The sequence below is a fragment of the Tinamus guttatus genome, unplaced genomic scaffold (genome assembly GCF_059628265.1).
Source record: "Tinamus guttatus ecotype Peru unplaced genomic scaffold, ASM5962826v1 Tinamus_guttatus_pri_ptg000441l, whole genome shotgun sequence".
In the NCBI taxonomy this organism is placed as follows: Eukaryota; Metazoa; Chordata; class Aves; order Tinamiformes; family Tinamidae; genus Tinamus; species Tinamus guttatus.
In genome coordinates this window covers 363,829-385,401 of record NW_028288975.1, presented here as the reverse complement: position 1 = coordinate 385,401, position 21,573 = coordinate 363,829, and the positions used below count along the sequence as shown (strand labels likewise).

The following is a 21,573-nucleotide window of genomic DNA, read 5'->3' as shown; positions in this document are numbered from 1 at the left end:
TAAACCCTTTGACACCATCCTGCTAACCATGCCCCTAAACGCTGCACGTTTCTGAGCACGGCCAGGGAGGGTGACTCCGCACTTCCCTGCGCAGCCTGGTCCAGTGTTTCACCGCTCTTTCCGTGTAGCAGTTCCTCCTAACCCGAACCACCCCTGAACTAGCTACGAGTTGTTCCCTGTAGCCCTTCTTTTGGCCCATATGGCTCTTCAGTACTGCTCCCTCTCAGGCTCCAGCAGTTCAGTGAAAGCTCGTGAGCGTAACTGCATTATGGAACAAATCTTGCATGTATTTGCCATGCTGCCTAATGAAATAAAGCTATAATAGCTCCCTCATAGCTGAAAAAGAAAATGGCCCTGCTTGACCCTTCAGTTATTTATTTCTGTTTTTTCCCAAGCTGTACGTCCTAGGCCTGCGGTGGCCTCGTCCTTGGCACTTGTCCCCAGAGCATGAAGTGTGTTGGTGAGGTTGATTTGCCTTTGATGTTTACCTTATCCAAGATGACGAGCAAGTACTGCAGCCCCAACAATTCCTAGTAGGATAGTAAAGCAACAAACATATTCGAAATATAAATATTACAGTCATTTTACTTAAGTTTAATTAAAAAAAGGCCAAAATAATTAAACTACTATGTTTTGCACTGTTAAATTTTATTTTTGTCCAATAGACCATTCATCAGATACTCCCTCTCTTAAGCAGAACCAGTGAGGTGGCTTTGTTGCATTGACGGTCAGTTTAGCTCTGTTTCAGTGTTTTGGATTTAGGTCCTGCAGGGAGTCCTTGCTTCATAACTCTTAGGGAGAGTATGTTCTTCACAGAATATGGAGAGATTTCTGTGGAAATAATGTCACCCGTGTTACATATATGTGAAGGTGATAGTTGCCTCCTTGACTAAATGGGGCCTCGTCTGGCAGGATCATGGCTCTCAGCAGAGCTATGTCTTATTTCACTTGATATGAACTGAGCACCAAGATTTAGTGACTGTCAGGATGTGTTGACCCCATGGTTCCGATGCATCAAAGTAATTTTGTTCATGGAATATTAGTTTTGAAATTCACTGGCAAAAAATACGTGTTTTTTTGTATTTTGAATGTTTGTATTCATCCATACTTACAGGTTTTGCAAAACATAATTTCGTATGTTCAAGTTCTTTGTTGAAACTAGTATTCAAAGATCGGGATGGGGTTCAGGGACTGACGTTACCCCTTGGAAAGGGGCAGTAGGATATCTGTGGCCGTTTAATCAGTAAGTGGGTGCAGGTTTGCTTTATGTCCTGGAGGGCATTCCTCTGGGTTCGTAATAAATGGAGAATATGAAACAAAGAGTACCAAATGTTAAGAGAGAATTTTTGATTTCTGTATCAAAGATTTCTTCAAGTAGGTAAAAATGATGTGTTGGTAACTACTGAGGGATTTGTGACTGCAGCATTCAGAAAAAAATGACTGTCAGATGCTGTGCGGATGAGCTGCCGGTGGAAGTGCAGCCCCTGGGAATAGCTCTGTAAATAGCTGTAGAGCAGGGTGTGCTCATCAGTGGACATGGGAATACGGGCGAACGATGAGCTTGAGTGAGCTGGAGCTTTAACGTTGATGGAGACACATCCAGTGGTTTCCGCAAGAAACTTGGACGTTGCCAATATTCTGCTCACGCCACAAAGGGCCTTTGCTGCAGCGAGGGCTCGCTCATGCATTAAGATACAGAGGAAAACTAATTTCTTCATTTCACAGGAAATATGACACAGGTGCAAATATGCTAGTAAGATGAAAAGTGGCTTTAGCAGCCAGGAGTCCACCTGTACTCCTGTTCGTATTACATTGTGATGGAACAGCCTGATGGAATCAGAAGAAACTGGAAATTGCAGCTGCTTTGTAACTTTGACTGCAAGGGTAGTTACCCTGGGGGAAGAGGGCTGTCAGGTGACTTTCTGGCCTGTTTTAGCCACTATTTGTAGCAGCTGGGGGCTTGAAGTACAACCTGCATCGTTTGTAGTGACACACCTACCGCCGTCACCGCCGATCCTCTTGCTGTTCAGCGGACGAGTTGGTTCCTTCTGCGGAGGCCTCTTGGTCGCGCCGCCGTGGCGGGCCGGGCCGGGCGCTGCGCGGAGCCGCGGGGCTGCGCAGGCAACGGGGCGCCTCCCGGGTGCACAGTCCGGAACGGGGAAACGTTTGGGAAACCGGCTTTTGTAGCGAAGGAAGAAGTGGAGGGATCCAGAAAGGAGATGGAAACTAAGGAGGCTAAATATATACATATATATGTGTGTGTGTGTGCGTATGTAAGTACACAATTTTATTCTTCATATTGTCAGGTGCTTTACGCTGTATAATGAAATGTACTGTGAGCTTTATTTATGCATATAATTGGTTAAGCAGAAATTTCACAATTTGCATTTGTGACTTTTTCACCTTTCTGTACGCGGTTGTGCAAACCTGTCCGGTTACAGGGCCAGCTGGCTCCCCTGGAGTCAGAGAACACTTGCAGAGATCTCATCTGTCTCTGCCACAAACATCACTGATGGGAACTTGGGATCATATATTGAAGACAGTATTTTAAGTCAGTGTTGTTTTCTTGAAATCCTTACGTTTTTTCTGTGAACATTTTTTCCTGAAATGGAGTGTCCATGTGTTTTTATTCTGACTGAATCATGGAAAGATCTTCTAGTTTCTGTACTCAGGGCTCGGTGTCTCTATGGTGCTTTGAATTTTAACCCCTGGATAAAGGATTAGATAAAATTACACAAGACTTCAGTGCCATAGGTGAATTGGTTGTGCTTAGACACCTTCTGCAGCAGCAGTTCCATCTTTTGGGCATTGAAATTGGTTTTTCTCATCTTAGCACTGGAAGATGAAGAGTGTGCTCTTGCCCATCGCCTGAGTGTGCAGTGGCACCAACGGCAGAGGATGTGGAGTCCGCAGGTTTTCGGGCACCAGAAATGGCAGCATCAGGAGCATCAGCACGAGTAGACCGTGTTGACGTAGTCCTCTCAGACGATGCTACGACAGCGAGCAGCTGTGATGCACAGAGGCTGCTGGGCACTTTGCTGAATGCCGGTTAATGAGGGGCTGCCGCGGCCCCTCTGCGCTGCCGCAGCCCCCGTCCGTCCCGGCCTCGGGAAGGTGGCGAGCAGCCCGCAGCGCGTCGAGGGGCCGCAGCATGACGAGGGGCCGCAGCGCGTCGAGGGGCTGCAGCTGCGCGTCATGCTCATGCTGCACACTGCAACAGCCCAACTTCGTTGTGTTGGAAGGCGAAATCAGCATTCTTTATATAGTCAAGGTGGAAATATGTTGTTCTTATTGATACTATTATAAATAGTTTATCTGTTACGTATTTCAGTCCATGTGTAACAATATCTTGTATCCCCCGAATTAATTTTAATTACACATATTCTGTTATTTTGAAGCTTTGTTAAAATATAGATTCAGTAGTTCATGAAAGATGAATTTATTCTTGCAGTCCATTGTTTTATACAGCATATGTATCAAATTATATATATTGTATAAAATGCATATAAATATGCACAATGTATATATACATGCACGATGCAACATGCATAATATATATAAACATGCACATTGTCTTGAGTTTCATTGAAAACTGCTAGTTGAGAGGTTTTTGTGCAACTCTAAGTGATGTGTGGATAAACAGCTCTGTGGTTGTAGCATGTAATGCTTTAACCATGGTTAAAACTTAATTACTCTGAAACAGGTAAATTATTAAGTAGTAACTTTACAATGTAACCTCTACACTGATGCAGGAAAAAAACTGAAGTTACATTGTAAGGTTTAAAATAGTAGAGTTGGAACAACCTCCTGAGTGTCACGTTATCAATCACTTCAAAATAAAGGTTACTGTGTGCAATGAAAGGGTAAGAAAATATTATTTTGAATTAATACAGAAGATATTTCCCAAACCAGCAATATAACTGCTTTTAGTTGCTTTTATTTTTTTTCAGAAAATAGTAGTGTCTATTTATCGTAAACTAATATGGAAATATGATTCTCTATTTGCGGCATAAGAAAACTTATAAGAAGCTTTCTATCTTTCTCCTGTCTTGTAGAAATATAACATGCAAGACATATACACTACTTCTGTAGCAATATTATATTGCATCCATAATTGTATTTATCATTGCGTAAATCTAATGCAATCTAATGTCTCTGCTTTATTGCTTTTTGTTAATGAATTCAGTTGTCAGATATTTTTGTCATTCATAAATACAATACTTAGTATGTGGGAAAAACTCGGCTGTAGTTAGAAGTTTGTGATTGAAGGTTTCAATAAACCTCATAAACACCGTTTCAAATCTGGCATAAATTCAACCAGGATTTTTGTGACAATACCATGATTTCGTCAGAATAATTTGTGTCAGTTGACTCATTCGTTTTTTCCAGAACTGTAAAACCAGGGCATTTTCCTGTTTATTTGAAGTGTTTGCAAAGTGTAGGTATCTCCAGTCTAAAAACAGCAACCAAAGAGGCAACAGCGTGAGAAAGCTACATGAGAGAATATATGTGATTAAATTGTAATTAATATCACTGAAATTATTTATTTTGAAGTATAATTTATGGAATGTTAATACTATTAATGCTACAATGCTGTTATTGTAAATAGTGTTGAGTTTTCACCAACTGTTCAGTAAATGCTCTAAGGTGGTTTAAACACATTTTTCAATTTTTGGGAACCAGTTTCCCTTATTGTGGTGGAAAAACATACATGTATGTGTGTGTGTACATATATATGTGTGTGTGCGTGTGTGTGCGTGTGTCACACACCGCCCCGACTCCGAACCTCCAGGGAAGTCTGTGCAAAAACGCACGTTTACGTCAGGAGCCGGGAATCAAATCTGGGTTTAATTTCTGCAGTTGCATATGAACAAAGAATAGATCCAAATGTCATGTAGATAAAGATTTATTGGAAAGTTTTGGCTGCAAGTTTATTATCACCTTAATTAAATTACATCATTTAAGTAATGAATATTTAACTGGGCATTACTCATAATTGTACCTTTTCTGTTCTACTTTTATACAATGACTTCACTTTAAAAAATAAAATGAATCTTAAGGAAAATATATGTATTTATATGAAAGATAAAAATATCACAAGCTAATAGAAAATACCATATAATATTTCATTGGGTACAATTGGCAGTGTTCTTTATCTTTGGATATAGGAGCAGCTAAATGAAATCAGTCTGCCTCCATGTGCTAGTTTCTGAAACTTTATTTGGCAGCTTTTAGAAATCCTGCAAAGCAATACCATAATGTGCAACAAATCTTTTAGCATAAAAGTTTTGTCCAGAAGTGGATGGAAATGTGAATTAGAGAAGTTTTAGCTTTGTTTTTCCTTTGTTCACAAACTTCATATGTAACTTAAAGTTAACAATCATTTGATCCTTAAAATGTTTCAGTATCATATTGCAAAATATTTATAATCTGTGTGTCTACACAGAAAGTAAATATATATATATATATATATATATATATATATATATATATATATAAACAGTGAAATACCGTTTGGTTTCCAGTTGCAAGTTCACAGGTCATTCTCAGTTCTGAGAGTGTTTTTTGCTATGGGCATGGGAAAATTTAATGCTAGAAGTTTTCAGTAATTTTAATGTAAAAATCTTTGTTCTAGAGCTGTCTTCTAAAAATGGGTTGTGTTCTCTGTTTTTACTTGTGAAGACTTCGTAAGCAAAGATCGTGAGTGTGTGCATAGTTACTATAACTGAAAAAAAAATTAACATTGCAAGTGTAGATGCCTGTGAAGTTGTAATGCTCGATTACTGTGATGAAATACGTTCGCTAGGCTATAAAACCTTTGTATGGTCCTAACGAGCAAAACCTGCAGTCAGGATTTATTAGGAGATCTCTTGTAACGTGTCAAATGCCTTTGACAACCTCCTTGCTCAGGCTGAGAGTGTGTGTACTGCCTGGCTGTTTGGAAAGAGCTGCTAGGCTGCAAATGGCTCAAAGTTACTTATTTTTCAAAAATTATTTATTTATTTATTTTAAGTAAAAGTGTTATGATTTCCAAAACAGCACCTGGTAAGTCCTGGACAAGCAAGTGTAAACATGTCTCAAAACCCAGAGTCCAAACTGGCAAAAACTTCCTCCATGGCTCACGTTCGTGTAAAGAGTTCATATAAGATTAGTGATACTCGGTATGGTAGGGGAGCACTAACTGTCCTTCGTATTCAAGCGTTTGCATTTAAAAGTGTGATGGTGTAATTAGTTACATTCAACTAATTTAAAAATGTGTATAGGGTATTTACAACTTTTGTCTAAATATGCATAAAGTTAAACTAGATTATTAACAAGCAAAACACAGTCGGAAAAGTTTTCAATTAAATAAAAACAATTTATGACTAGGAGGAGCAAATTGCATCAGAAAATCTTTTTGTCCGGGGTGAGAAGGCAACTGCCCCCCCAGCCGCTGGCGTCTCCTGCGCGGGACCAGGGCCAGGGCAGTGGATGAACCCTGTGTCCTGCAGGTGGGCAGCCCTGAGCAGCACCCGCTGCCTCTGCTCCTGCTCCTGCTGGGGCCGTGGCACCGCGGCGCTGCCGTGTCCGGGTGCCGCACACCGTGCGTCCTGCACAGCTAGGAAGGGGGATCCCGCCCTCTTTCCTGCTTCACTAGCTCTGGTTCACGTGACATATTACTGAAGGGTAAAAGTTTGCTTTCTGGGAACATGAAGAATCATCTAAACGGCTTTTTGCTTTTCTAGTGAATACCAATGACAGGGCATTATCTAAGCTGTGTTCAGTCTCAGTAAGACAAAAGCATTCAGCTTCAATAATTCAGCTCAAAACCATATTACAAATGTGGGAACAGAAGTTTAAAAAATTTAAGATGAAATTTGAGATTATTTTGAATACATGCAATAGCTCAAGTTCTGCCAAGTGTGACTAAGTGTGAATACAGCAGACATCCGTAGTTTGCGGCAGATAGACGTGTTGGGATCACAGCCTCTTCGTTAACATGCACCACAGGCAAATACCATTTCACTTTGATTGATAAAAAACTCTGAAGTCCAGACTTTGCAAAGCATAATGCAAAAATGCCATCTGTGAGTGCTGTGTTTGTTGTCTGCGCTGGCTTCTGTATCGAACGTGCTCTTTGTTCAGTCAAACCCTGTTTTTCTGTATGTGAATCCTACTGAGTCACTCAGCAGCAGCAGAAATGGATCATTTCTGAGCAAATTTCCAACTCCATTACTTTGTGCAGTGCAAACAACTTTAATGCTTATTTGGGTATAGTTGATATATTGGATGGAATAGTAGTAATGCACAACAGAAAATGCAAGCAGTTGTCTATTCAGAAGTGTTAAGGAACAGTACAGGCTGTGCTTCCCGGTGTGACAGTGATACTCCTTTCTGGTGGATAGGGAGCAGGTGTGTTGGGAGCCAGTTACGAGTTGTGTTGATTTTTGGATGAGGATCTGCATTGAATACCTCAGCAGGCTTCTGAAACGGCTGTTGCAGTAATAAGATATTCTTTCCTCTCGCCACCTCCTCCGTGTGACATGTTGCAGTCCTACCTGCCCTTTAGTGTGTTCGGGCTGCTCAGCAATTTCTCCTCTTTTTTGAAAGTACCTTTGTTGCTCTGATATTGCGCTGATGTCCTGTGTTCTCAGCATAGCCTTTTAAAACTTCTGTGTACCTTTTAAGAGTTTGCCTATATTCACAATTAGTAGATTGTAAATGCTATAACAGTCCACACGTGGTACGATACGTGCTGTTAGCGGTTAAAGCTGTAATTGAGATAAATCTCTCAGGTTTATCTCAAATTTTGTGCCGTGAGAAAAACTGGTTATCTCATTGATTTCACTAAATCTAGAATTTCTTCAAGTCTTTTCAGTCATTTTGTTACTTTTCCTCTCTTTCACAGCTTGAGTCAGGCGAGTGTCTTTTTTGCCCTTGTGTAGTCCCCAGGCACAGGTGTAAGTCCAGGTTATTCCTCATTCGCAGCGTGGTTGGCGTCGGCAGCTTCGGGCTCCTTCTCGTGTGCTGCTCCTGCGTGCCCCTGCCTGCCCTAACGCTCTGAGGCAGGATAAGGCGCTTTGGTCCCCTTTGCCGGGCCGTTCGCACGGCCTCGTGCAGCAGGAGGCCGTGGGAGGGCCGGTTCCCCCAGAGGAGCCGCTGCCTCGGGGGCCTCCTGCCCTCTATCTGCTCACAGGGATCCACTTTTCCGAGGCTTTGGACAGGCTGCAAGCGGCAACGGGAAGCACAGACCGCTGCTGCTTCCCAGTCAACTATTGCCAGTGAAATAGGGATGGTTTTCAGGTGGCCTGTCCTGCAACCGAGTAACGGGATAGTCACCCTGCTGTGCTCACTGCATCCTCGCAGAACTGACTCCTCTACCCAACAGCCGTCGCCCGCCTGCTCTGCGCAGGGTGCACTGATCCCCCGAGGCCCCTTCCAACCCCTGCCATCCTGGGATTCTGGGGTGTGCACGGAAATGTTTTGCCTCAGAACTGATGTTTTAGGAAGGTAACAACCACAGTTGGTAATTCTGCTATAAAGAACCAGACGTGTTTTAAAACAAAGATGTGAAAATATGTGCTTATAACTGTAACCTGTGCTATTTTTCTTGAAGCGCTATGCTAAACCATACTAAGATGCTAAAATAATTGTCACTAACTTTTTTAATTCCAGAATTTCATGTCTTAAAGATGAAATACATTGTGTTTAGTTAAATCAGTGTGAAACCGATAGGATTAGTTTTATAGTAACAGCATTATCTGAGCTTTGTTCTTATGTGAGAGAAAAATCTGACCTGCAGTTTGCAAGTAGAAATTTTAATCTTGTGTATTGTCCTCATCTGTTACAGGTCAATGCACAAACTGACTCAACTGGAGAGGCTTGATTTGGGCAATAACGAATTTTCTGAACTGGTAAGAAATGCACCGTTTTTAGTAGCAAGCTGGTGTGTTTGCGCCCTTTACCAGCGAGGGATTACACTTTTACTTAAAAGGCACCATGCTCGTGTGGCTGCATGTTGCGATCCTGCTTGTTGAGTAAAAGATTTCTAGGTTATAATCCCTAACCAGAAAGTGGTACTGTAACCTTTGTCTGCACCAAGCATCTACATTGCAGACCGACATCGCAGCAACATTCCCTCTAGATCACTATTTCATTAGGGTGATGTTTTTTGTAACTTTAGTTTAAATTAAGATAATCTCAGTTAAATAAATTCTGAAAAGTCTTCCCACAGCACTAGGAAAGCTTAGGCAAAAGAGTCTTCATCTGGACATTAGTGCTGTGTTTTCTACCGTTATGGTTATAACCCTAATAACGTTTAGGAATTCATAGTGTTACCTAGGAGAAAATACTTTTTTTTCAGTCAGAGTTTCATTAAAAGTAGCAATATTTTTATTATTTTGCACAGAATAGAATTTTTCAGAAGTTCTGTGGGATTTTGATCAACAGAACGTTGCAGGTTTCTCAAGTTCAGAGTGTGGTTTTTGTGGGAGCTGGTTTTGTAGCCTTTGCTTCATGTTAATTCCGCATCATTGTCCGTTTTTCCCGTTGTTTCTTATGAAGCCCAAGGCAGGAGTCCAGCAGCCCTGTGCTATGTTAGGGCCAGAGCCCTCGTGCGAACGGCTCTTCGGGAAGCTGCTCCAGAAATGTGGGAAGGAGGAAACGCCAGGTCTGAAACGGGCCAGCGGGCAGGGCCCGTTGGCACAGGGGTGTCATGGTGGCATCTAGTCACACTGGGTTAAATGAAGATCATCTGGGAAAAGGCCTTTGAGGGGTCCGTTCTCACATCTTCTGAAAATCTGATTTAGTTTCTACTAAAAAAATCCCTCCTATGGTAGTCAAATGCTACGCAGGATTGTGTTGTTGTGGAGGAGATGGATTTTTTTCTTTGAAAATCCATCCCAGCAGTGTGCTGGGAGGCCCTGTGCTCTTCATACAGACCATCTTGTGCAGTAGATTAAAGATATTTGCAAAAATGAAGTAATTCTGTTCATTAATTTTCAGCAAACACGTTTATTGGATCATGTGATAGATATGTGGGTTTGAAATAGAAATTGGCACATCCTAAACAGCAGCCATATTCAAGTGACTTAATATAATCAAGGAAGGGAGTCTGTTTTCTGTGACGTGAGTTTCAGGGAGAAACAAAGCATTGGATAACAATTTATGGGGCAAGTTAACCACATTATGGGGCAAGAATTTTGAGTCATCCAAGTTATTTAAGTGGCAAAAAATGGCACCAGCCAAATGATAAGTAGCACCTGCAGTGCCTGCGCCTGGAAGGAAGGGGAGACCTGGGGTAGTTATTTCAGAGTTTATGAGTCTGGGCTCAGTAGCAGAAAAGGCTTCAGAAGTTTTGAAATAGATAGTCAAAGGCATGGAGAAAAGGAAAAGAAAAGAGGGTAAAATGTAATATGCCTTTATCAAAGATTGATGTCAATCTTTAACTGTAGCGATTTATGATGAAAATGGAAATATTTTCCAAAAATGCACTAGCAGAAGCTAGTATATTCTAACAGGGATAAACAGCTTCAGCACCACTTATGAAGACCCTGATGAGATGTCATCTGGATTATGGTATACGAAAATCCAAACTCAAGAAATACAAGATCAAATGCTATCTAATTTGATAGGAAACTAAAAAAGTGTTTTTCTAATGATGAGAAAGAAAATTGTCATTCAGTAAACATTCCGGAGGAAAAAAAAACCACTGATCATCACAACACAAAGCTTAAGTATAGAAAAAACCTAATAGATTTATCCTAGAAATTAAACTTATTTTAGCCATGAAAGGACAACAATTTCAGGAGGGATAGCTGAGGCAAAGTAAGTCATCTTCAGAGTAGCGATGAATCATTTCTAAATAGAACCGTGTTGTGTGACTGTATGTGAAGCTGCAGGTTAGCAGGTACCCTCCAACGGGAGCATCTCCCATAACGTACCATGTGACATCATACGCAGGAAAACCAGCTTTATTTGGGGAATTAGAGTATTCCAAGCTAGTTTGGTCGCAGGAGGTAATTAGAGGTCTCCCTTAAGGTGCAGTGCTATTAGGCAGACATATTTTTATCAGCTGTGTTGAAACAATTTTAGTGAAATAGTACTCCAGGCTTCAGAAATGCTGCAGGCTGATTCAGCGTGATCCCAATGAAATACTTCATTGCTGTTTCTACCGACACTTGAAAAAAACTCTTCTAAAGATTGCTCGTAGAAGTAAGGCAAACTGAAAGTGTGCTTTACATGTGAAAGTAGTTCCATGAAAAACAGAAATACTGCTCTGCTTGAAACATCAAAGTGTTTGCAGCATGATAATTCTTGATTTTCAGAGCTGTAAGGAATTTATAAAAAGAAAAAAAAGATTTTTGGAATTGCTTTTTTTCAGTGTGTCTCACTAAGGTCCTCTGTTAATGAAAAAATAGAACACCCTAGATTAAAGCTTAATATTATTGTGATTTTCAGGCTTGATCATTACATGCTTCTATTTTGCACTATTGAACATGATAATTGCAGCCAGTAAATTGTACTATGAGCTATATCCTGGAAAGCATTCAATAACCTGCTCTTGCTAAGCTGTTTTTGAGACAATAAATTATGCAAAAGACAGACTTCAGCATGTGCTGTAGGATGAGATTTGTCTGTCTTTTCTGTGGAGCTCCCCAGTTTTCACTTCTCTTATTTGCGTTGTTCATAAACTGCATGTTACTAATAACGAACTGTTTGGAAACAAAATAACTTCTAAGGACTTGGCATTCGTTCTCATTCCAGATACTTCTAAAGTTTCTTGTAGGGTTTGAAAAAGGGCCGTCGGTAACGCATGGAAGTTAACGTGGTGGCTGTTCCTGTCGTTGCGTTTCTGTGTGATGTGGGGCAGAGAAGAGAAGCGGGGCCGGGAGTTACGTAGCTCTCACGTGCTGTCTGTTCTTTCCTCAGCCTGAGGTTCTGGAGCAAATACAGAATCTAAAGGAACTATGGATGGATAATAACTCTTTGCAAATACTACCTGGGGTATGAACATTTACTTTATGTAATCAAATTCTTGTGTGAAATAATGACATACATACTCGAGTTTCTCGGTTGTTGTTATCCCACACTAGAACTCTGATTTTCGTTTTTTATTGGCATAATTATTTGAGATTTATCAGTTTGAAATGCCTACAATGATAATGACAGTGAAGGGGAACCCTTTGTCATTAGAATTCTACCACACAGGCCACTGGTTTTATGTTGCACACAATAATGGTTTCATAGGTGCAGGGAAAATTTAGCACTAAAGCTTCATATCATAAATGTGCTCAGGTACACTGTAAGAAAAATGCTTGACCTTGAAGATTTATTAATGAAAATTCACCTTTTTGAGTTGTCTGATGTTTTCATCTTAAGTAAGTTGTTTTGTGTTCATTTCTGGTTTCTGTTGAGCAGAATGCTTGCACAGAAAATGGTAATTTTCACTTACTGTCCAGATACCCCATTTTTGAACGCTTTGTTAGTGAAAAACAAGCTGAAGTTGAAAGCTGGTACCAGAACCAGCTGGAGACCAAGAACAGGCTTTGTGATCAGTATTTCTTTTCAGTTTCACAAGGAAGTTGTTTGGTAAATGAGTTCCAAAACCGCTCCTGCTGAGCGAGTGCTTTCCTAGGGAAGGTGCTCCCTAGTCCTGCCACTGTCAGTTCCAAAGAATTGAATTGTTTTCTGGGAATAAGTTATGTTTGAACCAAGAGTTTAAAAAAGCGAATCTTGTTTCAAAATTTTTACCTTTAAAGATAGAAAAAAAATACAGACTGAAAATTAATCTTAACATCTAGAGATGTGCCAGGTGTCCAGGGCTGATCAATGGGCTAAAATATCTCTGGTACCAGGAATAAACCAAAAATCGTGTTCAGGTGTTAGTAGGGGTGGAATGGTGAAGCTGGAGACGAAAGGGAGGTTTTCCCTTTTTTAGCCCCAGACCTGGTGGAGGATGGTGTGGTGTTGCCTCCTTAGAAGCAGAGACTAGATGTCCCTCCCAGCTGGGAGAGCCAAGTGACGTTCGTGCTGTCCTGCGAGCGCGTGGAGACGGGGACAGGGAGCTGTCTGAAGGAGCTTGCCCTTGGCATGTGCACTAGGCAAATACCCAGAGAAACTTCATGTCGAGAATGAAGCGACAGCCTTGTAATAACTGATCAAGAAGCAGATTGCTTCTCCGGGCAGAGATATGGACAGTCCTAGTTCAAATTATTGCTTCAAAGCTCAGTGATCCCCAGTAATTTATTAAAAATAAATCTTGTCGGGCTTCAGATTCTTAAAAGCTAAATAGTTTTTAAGAGAAATCAAAGAAGAATTCCTGTCATAAACATGTTTCTCACTGAAGTTACCTGCAGCTCAAACACTGCACTCTTGAAGGGGACTAGTAGTGTTGAGCTCTCAGAATTGAACTGCATATTTGAAGTCTAGTTTTAGATTTACAAAATTCAGAAAAGGCGTTTGATACACAAAGTTTACATACACGTCTAGCTTCTGTGACATTGAGGACTGCCATTATGAGCTGAATTGTGAGTACATTTCTCTTGGATCTGTGTCCAGAGGAAATAATACATTTCCTTTATGACTTTGAGAAATCAAATTTTCAGCAGATCTAATGAATCTGGAACACGTGAATTAGTTTGGTATGTGTCATTTAGTTTGCTATAACTGACTTGTAGAATTAAAGGCTAGAGTGTAATGAACAGCATTTTAATAGTCCATTGTCTTTTTAAACCACACGGAGAAACTCTTTCAGCTCTGCCCCATCCTTCAGCCTTTCATTTTCCGTTACCTGAATAGGAATCTTATTAGACCGTTATTGGTCTAATAAGTTCTTTGGTCGAGTGACTCTCATGAAAAGCATGCTGAGATAAGTATAAACCTGTATTACTATTGTCTTTTGTTAATCTTAGAAAGTGGCCTGCAGTGTATGTCTGTACAATAAAACTTTTGTATTATGCTATTAAGTCTATAGGGAAGTTAAAGCAGCTGGTGTATCTGGATATGTCAAAAAACAGGATAGAAACTGTCGATCTGGACATCTCGGGTTGTGAAGGACTTGAAGATCTCTTATTGTCATCCAATATGTTGCAGCAACTGCCAGACTCCATAGGTGAGAAAAGCTCATGCTGTCTTATGATGTTTTACAATCAAGGATTTCATTTATATCTTTTCAGTAGTGATGAGGTTTTATTATAAACCTGGAAGAAGCAATAGTATTAAATTCCAAAGGAGCCTGAAACATCTGATGCCTGGACCGTCATAAAGAGCATTTGGTAAAGTCAAAATAAAGATCTGGTGTAGCCATGGGTATGATTTCATCTAATTTTAAAAGTGTGTATAATAGTATAATACTGATTATTTTAACAGTTAAAATCTGCCTTATCAGACATTATCACTCTGGGTTACAAAAGTGTAATTCCATATGGGAGCATTTAGCAAAGACATAGATCATACTTCATTTCTGTTTTGACAATCTTATAGATACACAGAATCTCTGTAGAAAGTATAGAATTTGTGGAAGGTAAATGGTCGTGTGTGTATCCCGCTGTACGACTGGCTATGTCATTGCAGTCCTCATTCCTTCACAGACATTGAGACCGTTGCCCCCTTCTGTTGCTTCCAGTAAATGAACCCTCTAGATCATGATCATCACTTCATTTTTCCTAGGTGCATCCCTTTATATATGAAACTGTTAGAGCCCGGAATTTAACTGACTCAGAATTCCAGTACTACTAACTGGCAGTGTCACACCAGGTAGTGCTGCTTCCCAGTAGTGTTGCATGAGTGCTGCTAGATGTAGTTCACAGCCGTTTTCTATTTCAGTGCTTTGTAATGCCTTAGTGTAAACATGCCAGTTTTTGCATTCTGTAATCTTCAGATGTACATATGCAGGTTGATTTTGAAGTGTATTCAGCTTCAGTACAAAAGAAATGGCTTCATTATGAAATGTACTTTCTAGCAATGACATATATTAAGTTCTTTTTTCCAAATTCTAATTACTGGGTGGTAAGCAGATTTAACTGAAGTAAGAAAGTAAAGAAGATTGATGCAAAATATTTTTGTGTTACTTCTTTTTGATGTATATATGTCACTAAAAAAAAATCTACTCTGTTTTGCAGGACTATTGAAAAGGCTAACAACTTTAAAAGTTGATGACAATCAGCTTACAATTCTGCCAAATGCAATTGGAAAGTGAGTATAAGTCTCGAGATTTCCAACACTAAGAAAAATACATTTTCTGCTTGCACTTTTTTTTTCTGAAATAAAAAATGAGAAGAAACAATTATAAAATAATTTCAAAATGTATGCCTAATAAGCAGCTTAAAACAATTTAAATTTAGAGCAGCATCATTACTTCCATGTGCGTAGCCTGGCATAAGTGCAGGAAGATGAAATGTATCATAATTTCCAAAACAAAGAACAAAGAGGTGTTTTCTCTATGAATCACTTGCAATTTAGATGATTAGAGCAACCAAAGTAGAAGAAATTTAAGTATTTGGGGAGTGTGTCTGTTTCCATAGCAACAGCAAGTATTTGATGAAAAGAAAAAGGCTGTAAACCTCATATGTATGAGAATTTCTAAGGCTACTGAGGTAAGTGAGAAAGTCATGACAATTTTCATAGGTGTATACATTAAAATGTGAAAGAGTGATGTAAGTGATCCTATTACAATATGCTCTAATGAGGCCCTTTAGCTCTCGTTTTGTCAGATGTTACATGATCCCTGGTGCCAAGTTCTGTCGTGTACTCCTGTGTGTAGAGCTTCTCTCCACAGACCCGAACTTATTGCTAAATTAAATCTGTAATTTATTGTAGAATTCAAGACAGATTCAAGTCTGTTTCTGAAACAATATGTAGAATTGCCAGCCTCCAAGTGTGTGATTCCTAGACAAATCCTTTCCTGGCAGAAAGCATCTGTAACATTGGCATCTGTAAGATGCCAGGTGCTCTACATATGTTACTTCAGAAATGCAATCCCCGCTGGCATCCAGGACCTGCTTAGGGTGCTCCCCAGCACACGGGGCACAGAGCGTGGTGCCTTTTGGCCCCCCAGCCTGCTCCTCCTGTCCCTAACACAAAAGCTGCTCTCCCTCAGCAAGCTCTGCCTCAACAAGCCGTCCTTCAGTAGAGGGAGTTTGCTTAAGCCAGGACTTTCCTGAGTTAAGTTCCAAAGCTAAAGCCCTGAAGGCTTCGGCAGGACTTGTCCAGCATTACCATGGTAGTCACTAATTACAGGGAGGTCTGTAGAACAGCAATAATAGTCAGCACTTTATTACTCCTGCACCAATTTTTTAGTGTTTTTTTCCAGTAGTAAATTAACTTTTGATGCAAGATTTAGAAAACAAAATGAATTAGTGAGCTATTAGCTTTGTAGCAACCGAAAACTCAATTTTGGCTTGTTGTGCTAATATTGCTATGTCTTTAGATACGTGTATTTTTCATATAAGAAGTAAAGGAAATGGCTGTATGAGTCACAAAAGGGAAGAATCTTACAAACAGTCCATGTAGCAATACCTTCTTGCAGGCAGGAAAAGCTCGTAACACTCTAAAGTGTAGTGAGCATCATCCAGAATGATTGATATTATTACCAGTATTATCTTTAATATGGGGGGAGTGTCAATTTTTAAAATCCTGCCATGAAGATAGTGTCTTACTGAGTCGTTCAAATTAAAAGGGAGGGATCCCTCCTCTTTTTTGCCTAGCATCTGCTCTGCATTACTTGGTGTGGAACCTTTATTAGGTTTCAGGGGTGGACACTTCTGCTCTAAGAAGGGTATTTGCAGAACAGTGGGCTCGTCACCTAATATGACCACACTAGTTTTACGTGATGGGTTGTGCTTGTGACTGAATTTTTGCTACATCAGCCTGATCAGAGTTCTAGTTGTTACTGTCAACTTATTCTTCATCCACAATCCATCATCACTGAAAAACCAGTTTATGAAGTACACAGTTATTTAACCCTGGTAGCTACAGACGTAAAATCCCCAGGGGATTTGTTGGTTTTTGCCATGACCATTTCCACTCACCTGCTGCTGATGGCACCAAGAAGGAAGGAACCTGGGAATGTATAAACCAGGCAAGGTCTTTTCATTAAATTCTGTTCTGTTTAAAGCCAAGCCACAAAGACTTCCAGTTATGGTTCAGAGCATCACATTTTCAGATTTCATTGGAAGCCTACTTACTGTAAGGTAGCTTATCTATTTTCCAGCTTTTGGTGATTGTGTTATCATCAGCTAAAGAAAGAATCTGTGCATCTTGCACCTTAATAAGCTTTCAGGCTGAACTTCCCTCTGTCGAGGTCTCTTCCTCTTTTCATCAGCACATACTTTGTACAAGGTAGATAAACATGTCTGAGTTTTGCTCTTAATAAAATTATTTTCCATGTGCTTTGAAATAAATTGTGGTAAGGACAAAGATGATATTAAAAAACCTGGCAAAGCTTTTGACCCGTTTCCAGGCACCTCTGTCATTGATCACAGTGCGAGTCACTTCTCGGCCTGTTGAAATACAACAGTTATGGGAAAGGTCTGAGAATGTCACATTATGAGGACTTATTTCTGGCATCACATTCCATAGACCTCGAAGGCTTGAAAGACCTTTTTAATTAAGAAACTGGAGCAAAAATAGTTAAGCAAGTTAAGTATCTAATGAAGGTCCATTCCCGCAGCTGTGGCCTACATAAGTGGTGAGGAGCAAGGTTTGTAGGAGAGATACTGCCTTTTACTGGATGAACCAACACATCTGTTAAAAATGAAGCTTTGGGCAGACAGTCCCTTCATCAGTGGGGCAGGATGATGACACCCGTGGAAGAAATAATTGCTGGTCACTTAGCTTTGTTAGTTACCACACTTGAGATAAAAAGGTGGGAGATGTGGAGCAAAACATGAGCAGCTCTAGCAGGGAATGATGCAGTTAAACCTTTTGATTCGTGCTATGGAGAAGTAGCACAGTGTTAATTCTACTGTTATTTTTTTTCATATCCAGACACATTTTAAAGTATTCAGCAGCTGTCAGGATGAGGAGATGGCCTCCTTTCACTGCAGAACGTTCTCTTGCTCAGAACTGCTGTCCACCACAGCCTGTCGCTGTGCAGTGCCTGGGTGATTTCACCCCTGCCTTCCTGCCGGACAGGCGTGAAGTGAAACGTGCTCTCCTGTAGGCTGAATGTATTTGCAATATGTGCGTTAAAATTGCTCTGGTAAAAGGAATAGATAAAGGATAAGTGTCCACTCCCTAATGCAGTGGTGCACACCAGGTTACTGTGCACAGTGCCACTCAGCAAGCTCAGCATTTGGTGAGCCCAGTGCTGTGATCAAATGCTGGGAGGGTGATGTATTTCTGTTTGCTCTGTTTTGGTCTTTGCCATACAGATGCCATTTCAAGGCTGATTTTTTTGGCTGGTTCTTAGTGTGAAAAATAGCACATTACAAGAAACAGGTCTTCTGGTTTGTTAGCTGCCAGCAGCAGGCTGATGGACTGTGCTGAGTTTGGGTGCAAGTCTCGTGTTTCACTTCTGATCTTTGTAGAAGTTATGTTGACTACATCAACTCAAATATGCCTTGCACATTTTCTGCTTTTATTTTCTTTTGTCATCTGTCTTTGTATGCTAAGATTGTGTATTTTCTGGAATGGGGACTGTGTTGTTTGGTTCTGTATGAATTGCCCGGCTCACTATTTTCTTGGGATACTTTCTCATAATAACTAATACAAATGGTAACATGGGAAATTAGCTGCCTTGATCTTTCCTAAACTGCCTTGCCAGCTAATATTGACCAACTGTGTTCCTTATAGTTACTGAAATAGTTACTGAGAGCAGATTGTTATTGACATCCCTTGTGGGGTGTTCCTTCTTCAGGGCACAATGTTTGGAGTAATGGGATACTTTAAAACTGAAAAATTTTAGCTTGTTTATTATCTAACCTTTGTATGTCTAACCTTTGTATTTACAATTTCAGTTTATCCCTATTAGAAGAATTTGACTGCAGCTGCAATGAATTAGAGTCCTTACCTTCTACCATTGGCTACCTTCATAACCTGAGGACATTGGCTGTGGATGAGAATTTCCTTCCTGAATTGCCCAGAGAAGTGAGAAGCTGATTCTGTTTCTAAAGATACTTCTTCCCTACTGAGACAAAATATCTGATAAAGCAATTATTTCTGCCCAATGTGCAAGGCCAAATCTTTCCTGTGTATTTGGTCACCTCATTTAGAGGTGATAGTATCACTGAGAAGAGTGGTGCAGGAAACCCATTAAGATCATTTCCCTGATCTTAATGACAAGGGCTCTTTTTCTGACTTGGGATTCTGTACTTTCTTCTCTTCATTATTTAAAGTAGAGACACAATTTATCCACCTTCTGACATAAAACGTTAGTGATGAGAATCTTTATCAAGTAAGTATCCTAAAGTATCTTTGTTTCTTTTCATTCCCTCAGATTGGAAGCTGTAAAAACGTAACAGTTATGTCTCTGCGCTCTAACAAGCTAGAATTTCTTCCTGATGAAATTGGTCAGATGCAGAAGCTGAGGGTGTTAAATCTGAGTGATAACAGGTATAGTTATGTAATTTTCCTAATCTGCATTAGAAGAATTTGTTTATAAAATAGCTAAACTATTTTGTTTAGATGTATGTAGAATATATTTATGTAAAATATATTTATATAAAGTATATAATCCATAATAATATTTAAACTATGTAGAAAAAATCCTAAACTTTTTTAATCTTTATGATTGGGCCTTGGTTCTGCTAAAGTTGAGGCCAAGATTTGGGTCTCAGTATATTTTCATGAATGAAAACCTGTTTGCCTCGCATCTCCTGCCGTTTCCATGTGAAAGTATCACTGATATACATAAACACTTAGCCCTAAAAATTGTACGTAACTTCATAATACGTTGTGTCCTCATCAAAAGATAGTGACATGCTGCTTTATTGATCATCATTAAATGTGAAAAAATAGAAAATAGAAAAAAAATCTATTTCATCGGTCAGCACCAAGATTTCGTGAAAATACCAAATTCTTCTGTTCTTATGCATATGACTCTTCCTCTGAGAAGTGCTGGCACACTTAAAATGAGCCTCTCATGATACCCATCGCTTGTTCCCATAGGCATCAGAAAAGACTGTTTTATTTTTGAAATAGATACAAATATTCCAGGATTATATTAATTTTAAGTAGAACGCAGAAATCCAAGTTTGGTCAAAAGTAGACAGATGGTAGTTGAATACCAATTTCTTCAGTCATCTTGTGCAATCAGTAAAAATTTGGAAAAGGAGTTTGCAGATCTGTACCTGATTTCCTATGCACAGTTTAATTGTTGAAATGAAAGTTAACCATAAAATACACAATGCAGAAAGGTAGAAATGGCTGTAATATATTTGTTTAAAATCATTTACTTAATTCTTGTAGATCATTTTCCTCGCTGAAGTTGTGTATTACAAAATACATTAAGAGTGGACCAAAATGTGAGGTTAATCAGTTTGCGCAGGAGCTGTCCAAGTCCCAGACTCAAACGGTGCGTCTGTTGGCTCTGGGTTTTGGATTTCTCGAGGTCACCAGTGTGTCCCCGTGGTAGGGTACATTTTGGCTGTGCAGCTGGAGCCCGAGCCCGTAGCCTGGTGCTCTTGCCTGCGAGGCCTCCTGCCCTCGCTGCGCCCGCGCTCCCGTGCCCCGTCCTGCCCCGGGATCCGCGCTGGGAGAGCGGCGCAGCCCGGCGGGAGCGCAGTGAGTTCCACAGGACGGTTCTGCTGAGGGGGGCCTTGCTGCTGCCCAGCGAGCTGCCGTGGGGACAAGGGGACACGGGGCAGAGCGAGAGGGGAGTGGGGCGGCCGCGGGATGGCGCCGGCCTGCAGCTTCTCAGGGGTTGAGACCTTGTGGTCCCTGCTGCATTAAACCCATCTGAACTGGGTCACTGTGAGGCCTGTAATCATGCCATGAGTGTACTGAGGAAGCAAAAAATATTAGTCTTTTCATTTTTTTTCCGCTAAGTTAGTTTTCTGCCAGATCAGCCGTTGATTTCTTGCACGTGGTGCCATGAGCAGTCCTGGTTATGTGAACGGGTGGGTACCCCTGTTCTGACCAAGCTCACGGGAGGGACCGCTGCCACCAAAACAGCAGGCCTACCCCACCCTCCTCTCTCCTCTGTTACTCAACTGAAGAGAAAATTGGGATTTCCATTTTGGTAGATGTTGACTACGGCACCCCCTCCCCATGCTGTGATCCCTGGGGAGGAGCTGGCCACCGTCCCCTCCTGCTCCCCTCTTGGGGCTGGCTGGTAGTCCTGCATCTTCCCTTGCGCTACCTCAGGTGCTCCCTAGACAAGTCTCTGGACTGATTTAACTCGCTGAAATGGCAAGAAGTGATTTTTTTGTTGTGTTACGTTCCTGCCACTCTCCACGTGTTGGGTTGCTGTTGGTGCCCTGTGCTTGGTCACATGTTACAGGGATTAGCGATTTAACTAGGGTGCACCATATAAAGAGGAGAATAGGAGGACTTCCTCACTCATGGGAGGTTTGGTCTTAGTTCTCAGGATGGAGGCAAACCTGGCATGGGCTGCTTTGCTGCTTGAGCTCAAAGCAGGGTTGGTTTTTGGAG

At 40.7% G+C, this 21,573-nt stretch overlaps 1 protein-coding gene across 5 annotated transcripts in view; it reads left to right on the top strand.

The window, feature by feature from the left end:
* LRRC7 (leucine rich repeat containing 7) overlaps positions 1 to 21,573 on the top strand; it is a 67,136-nt gene that overhangs the window by 12,416 nt on the left and 33,147 nt on the right. For all 5 annotated transcript variants that reach the window (XM_088531943.1, XM_088531945.1, XM_088531942.1 and 2 more), the window contains exons 6-11: positions 8,831 to 8,894; positions 11,911 to 11,985; positions 13,948 to 14,092; positions 15,102 to 15,174; positions 18,939 to 19,068; positions 19,418 to 19,533. In XM_088531943.1, coding sequence (XP_088388069.1) covers positions 8,831 to 8,894; positions 11,911 to 11,985; positions 13,948 to 14,092; positions 15,102 to 15,174; positions 18,939 to 19,068; positions 19,418 to 19,533 — 603 coding nt within the window. The remainder of the gene's footprint in view (positions 1 to 8,830; positions 8,895 to 11,910; positions 11,986 to 13,947; positions 14,093 to 15,101; positions 15,175 to 18,938; positions 19,069 to 19,417; positions 19,534 to 21,573) is intronic.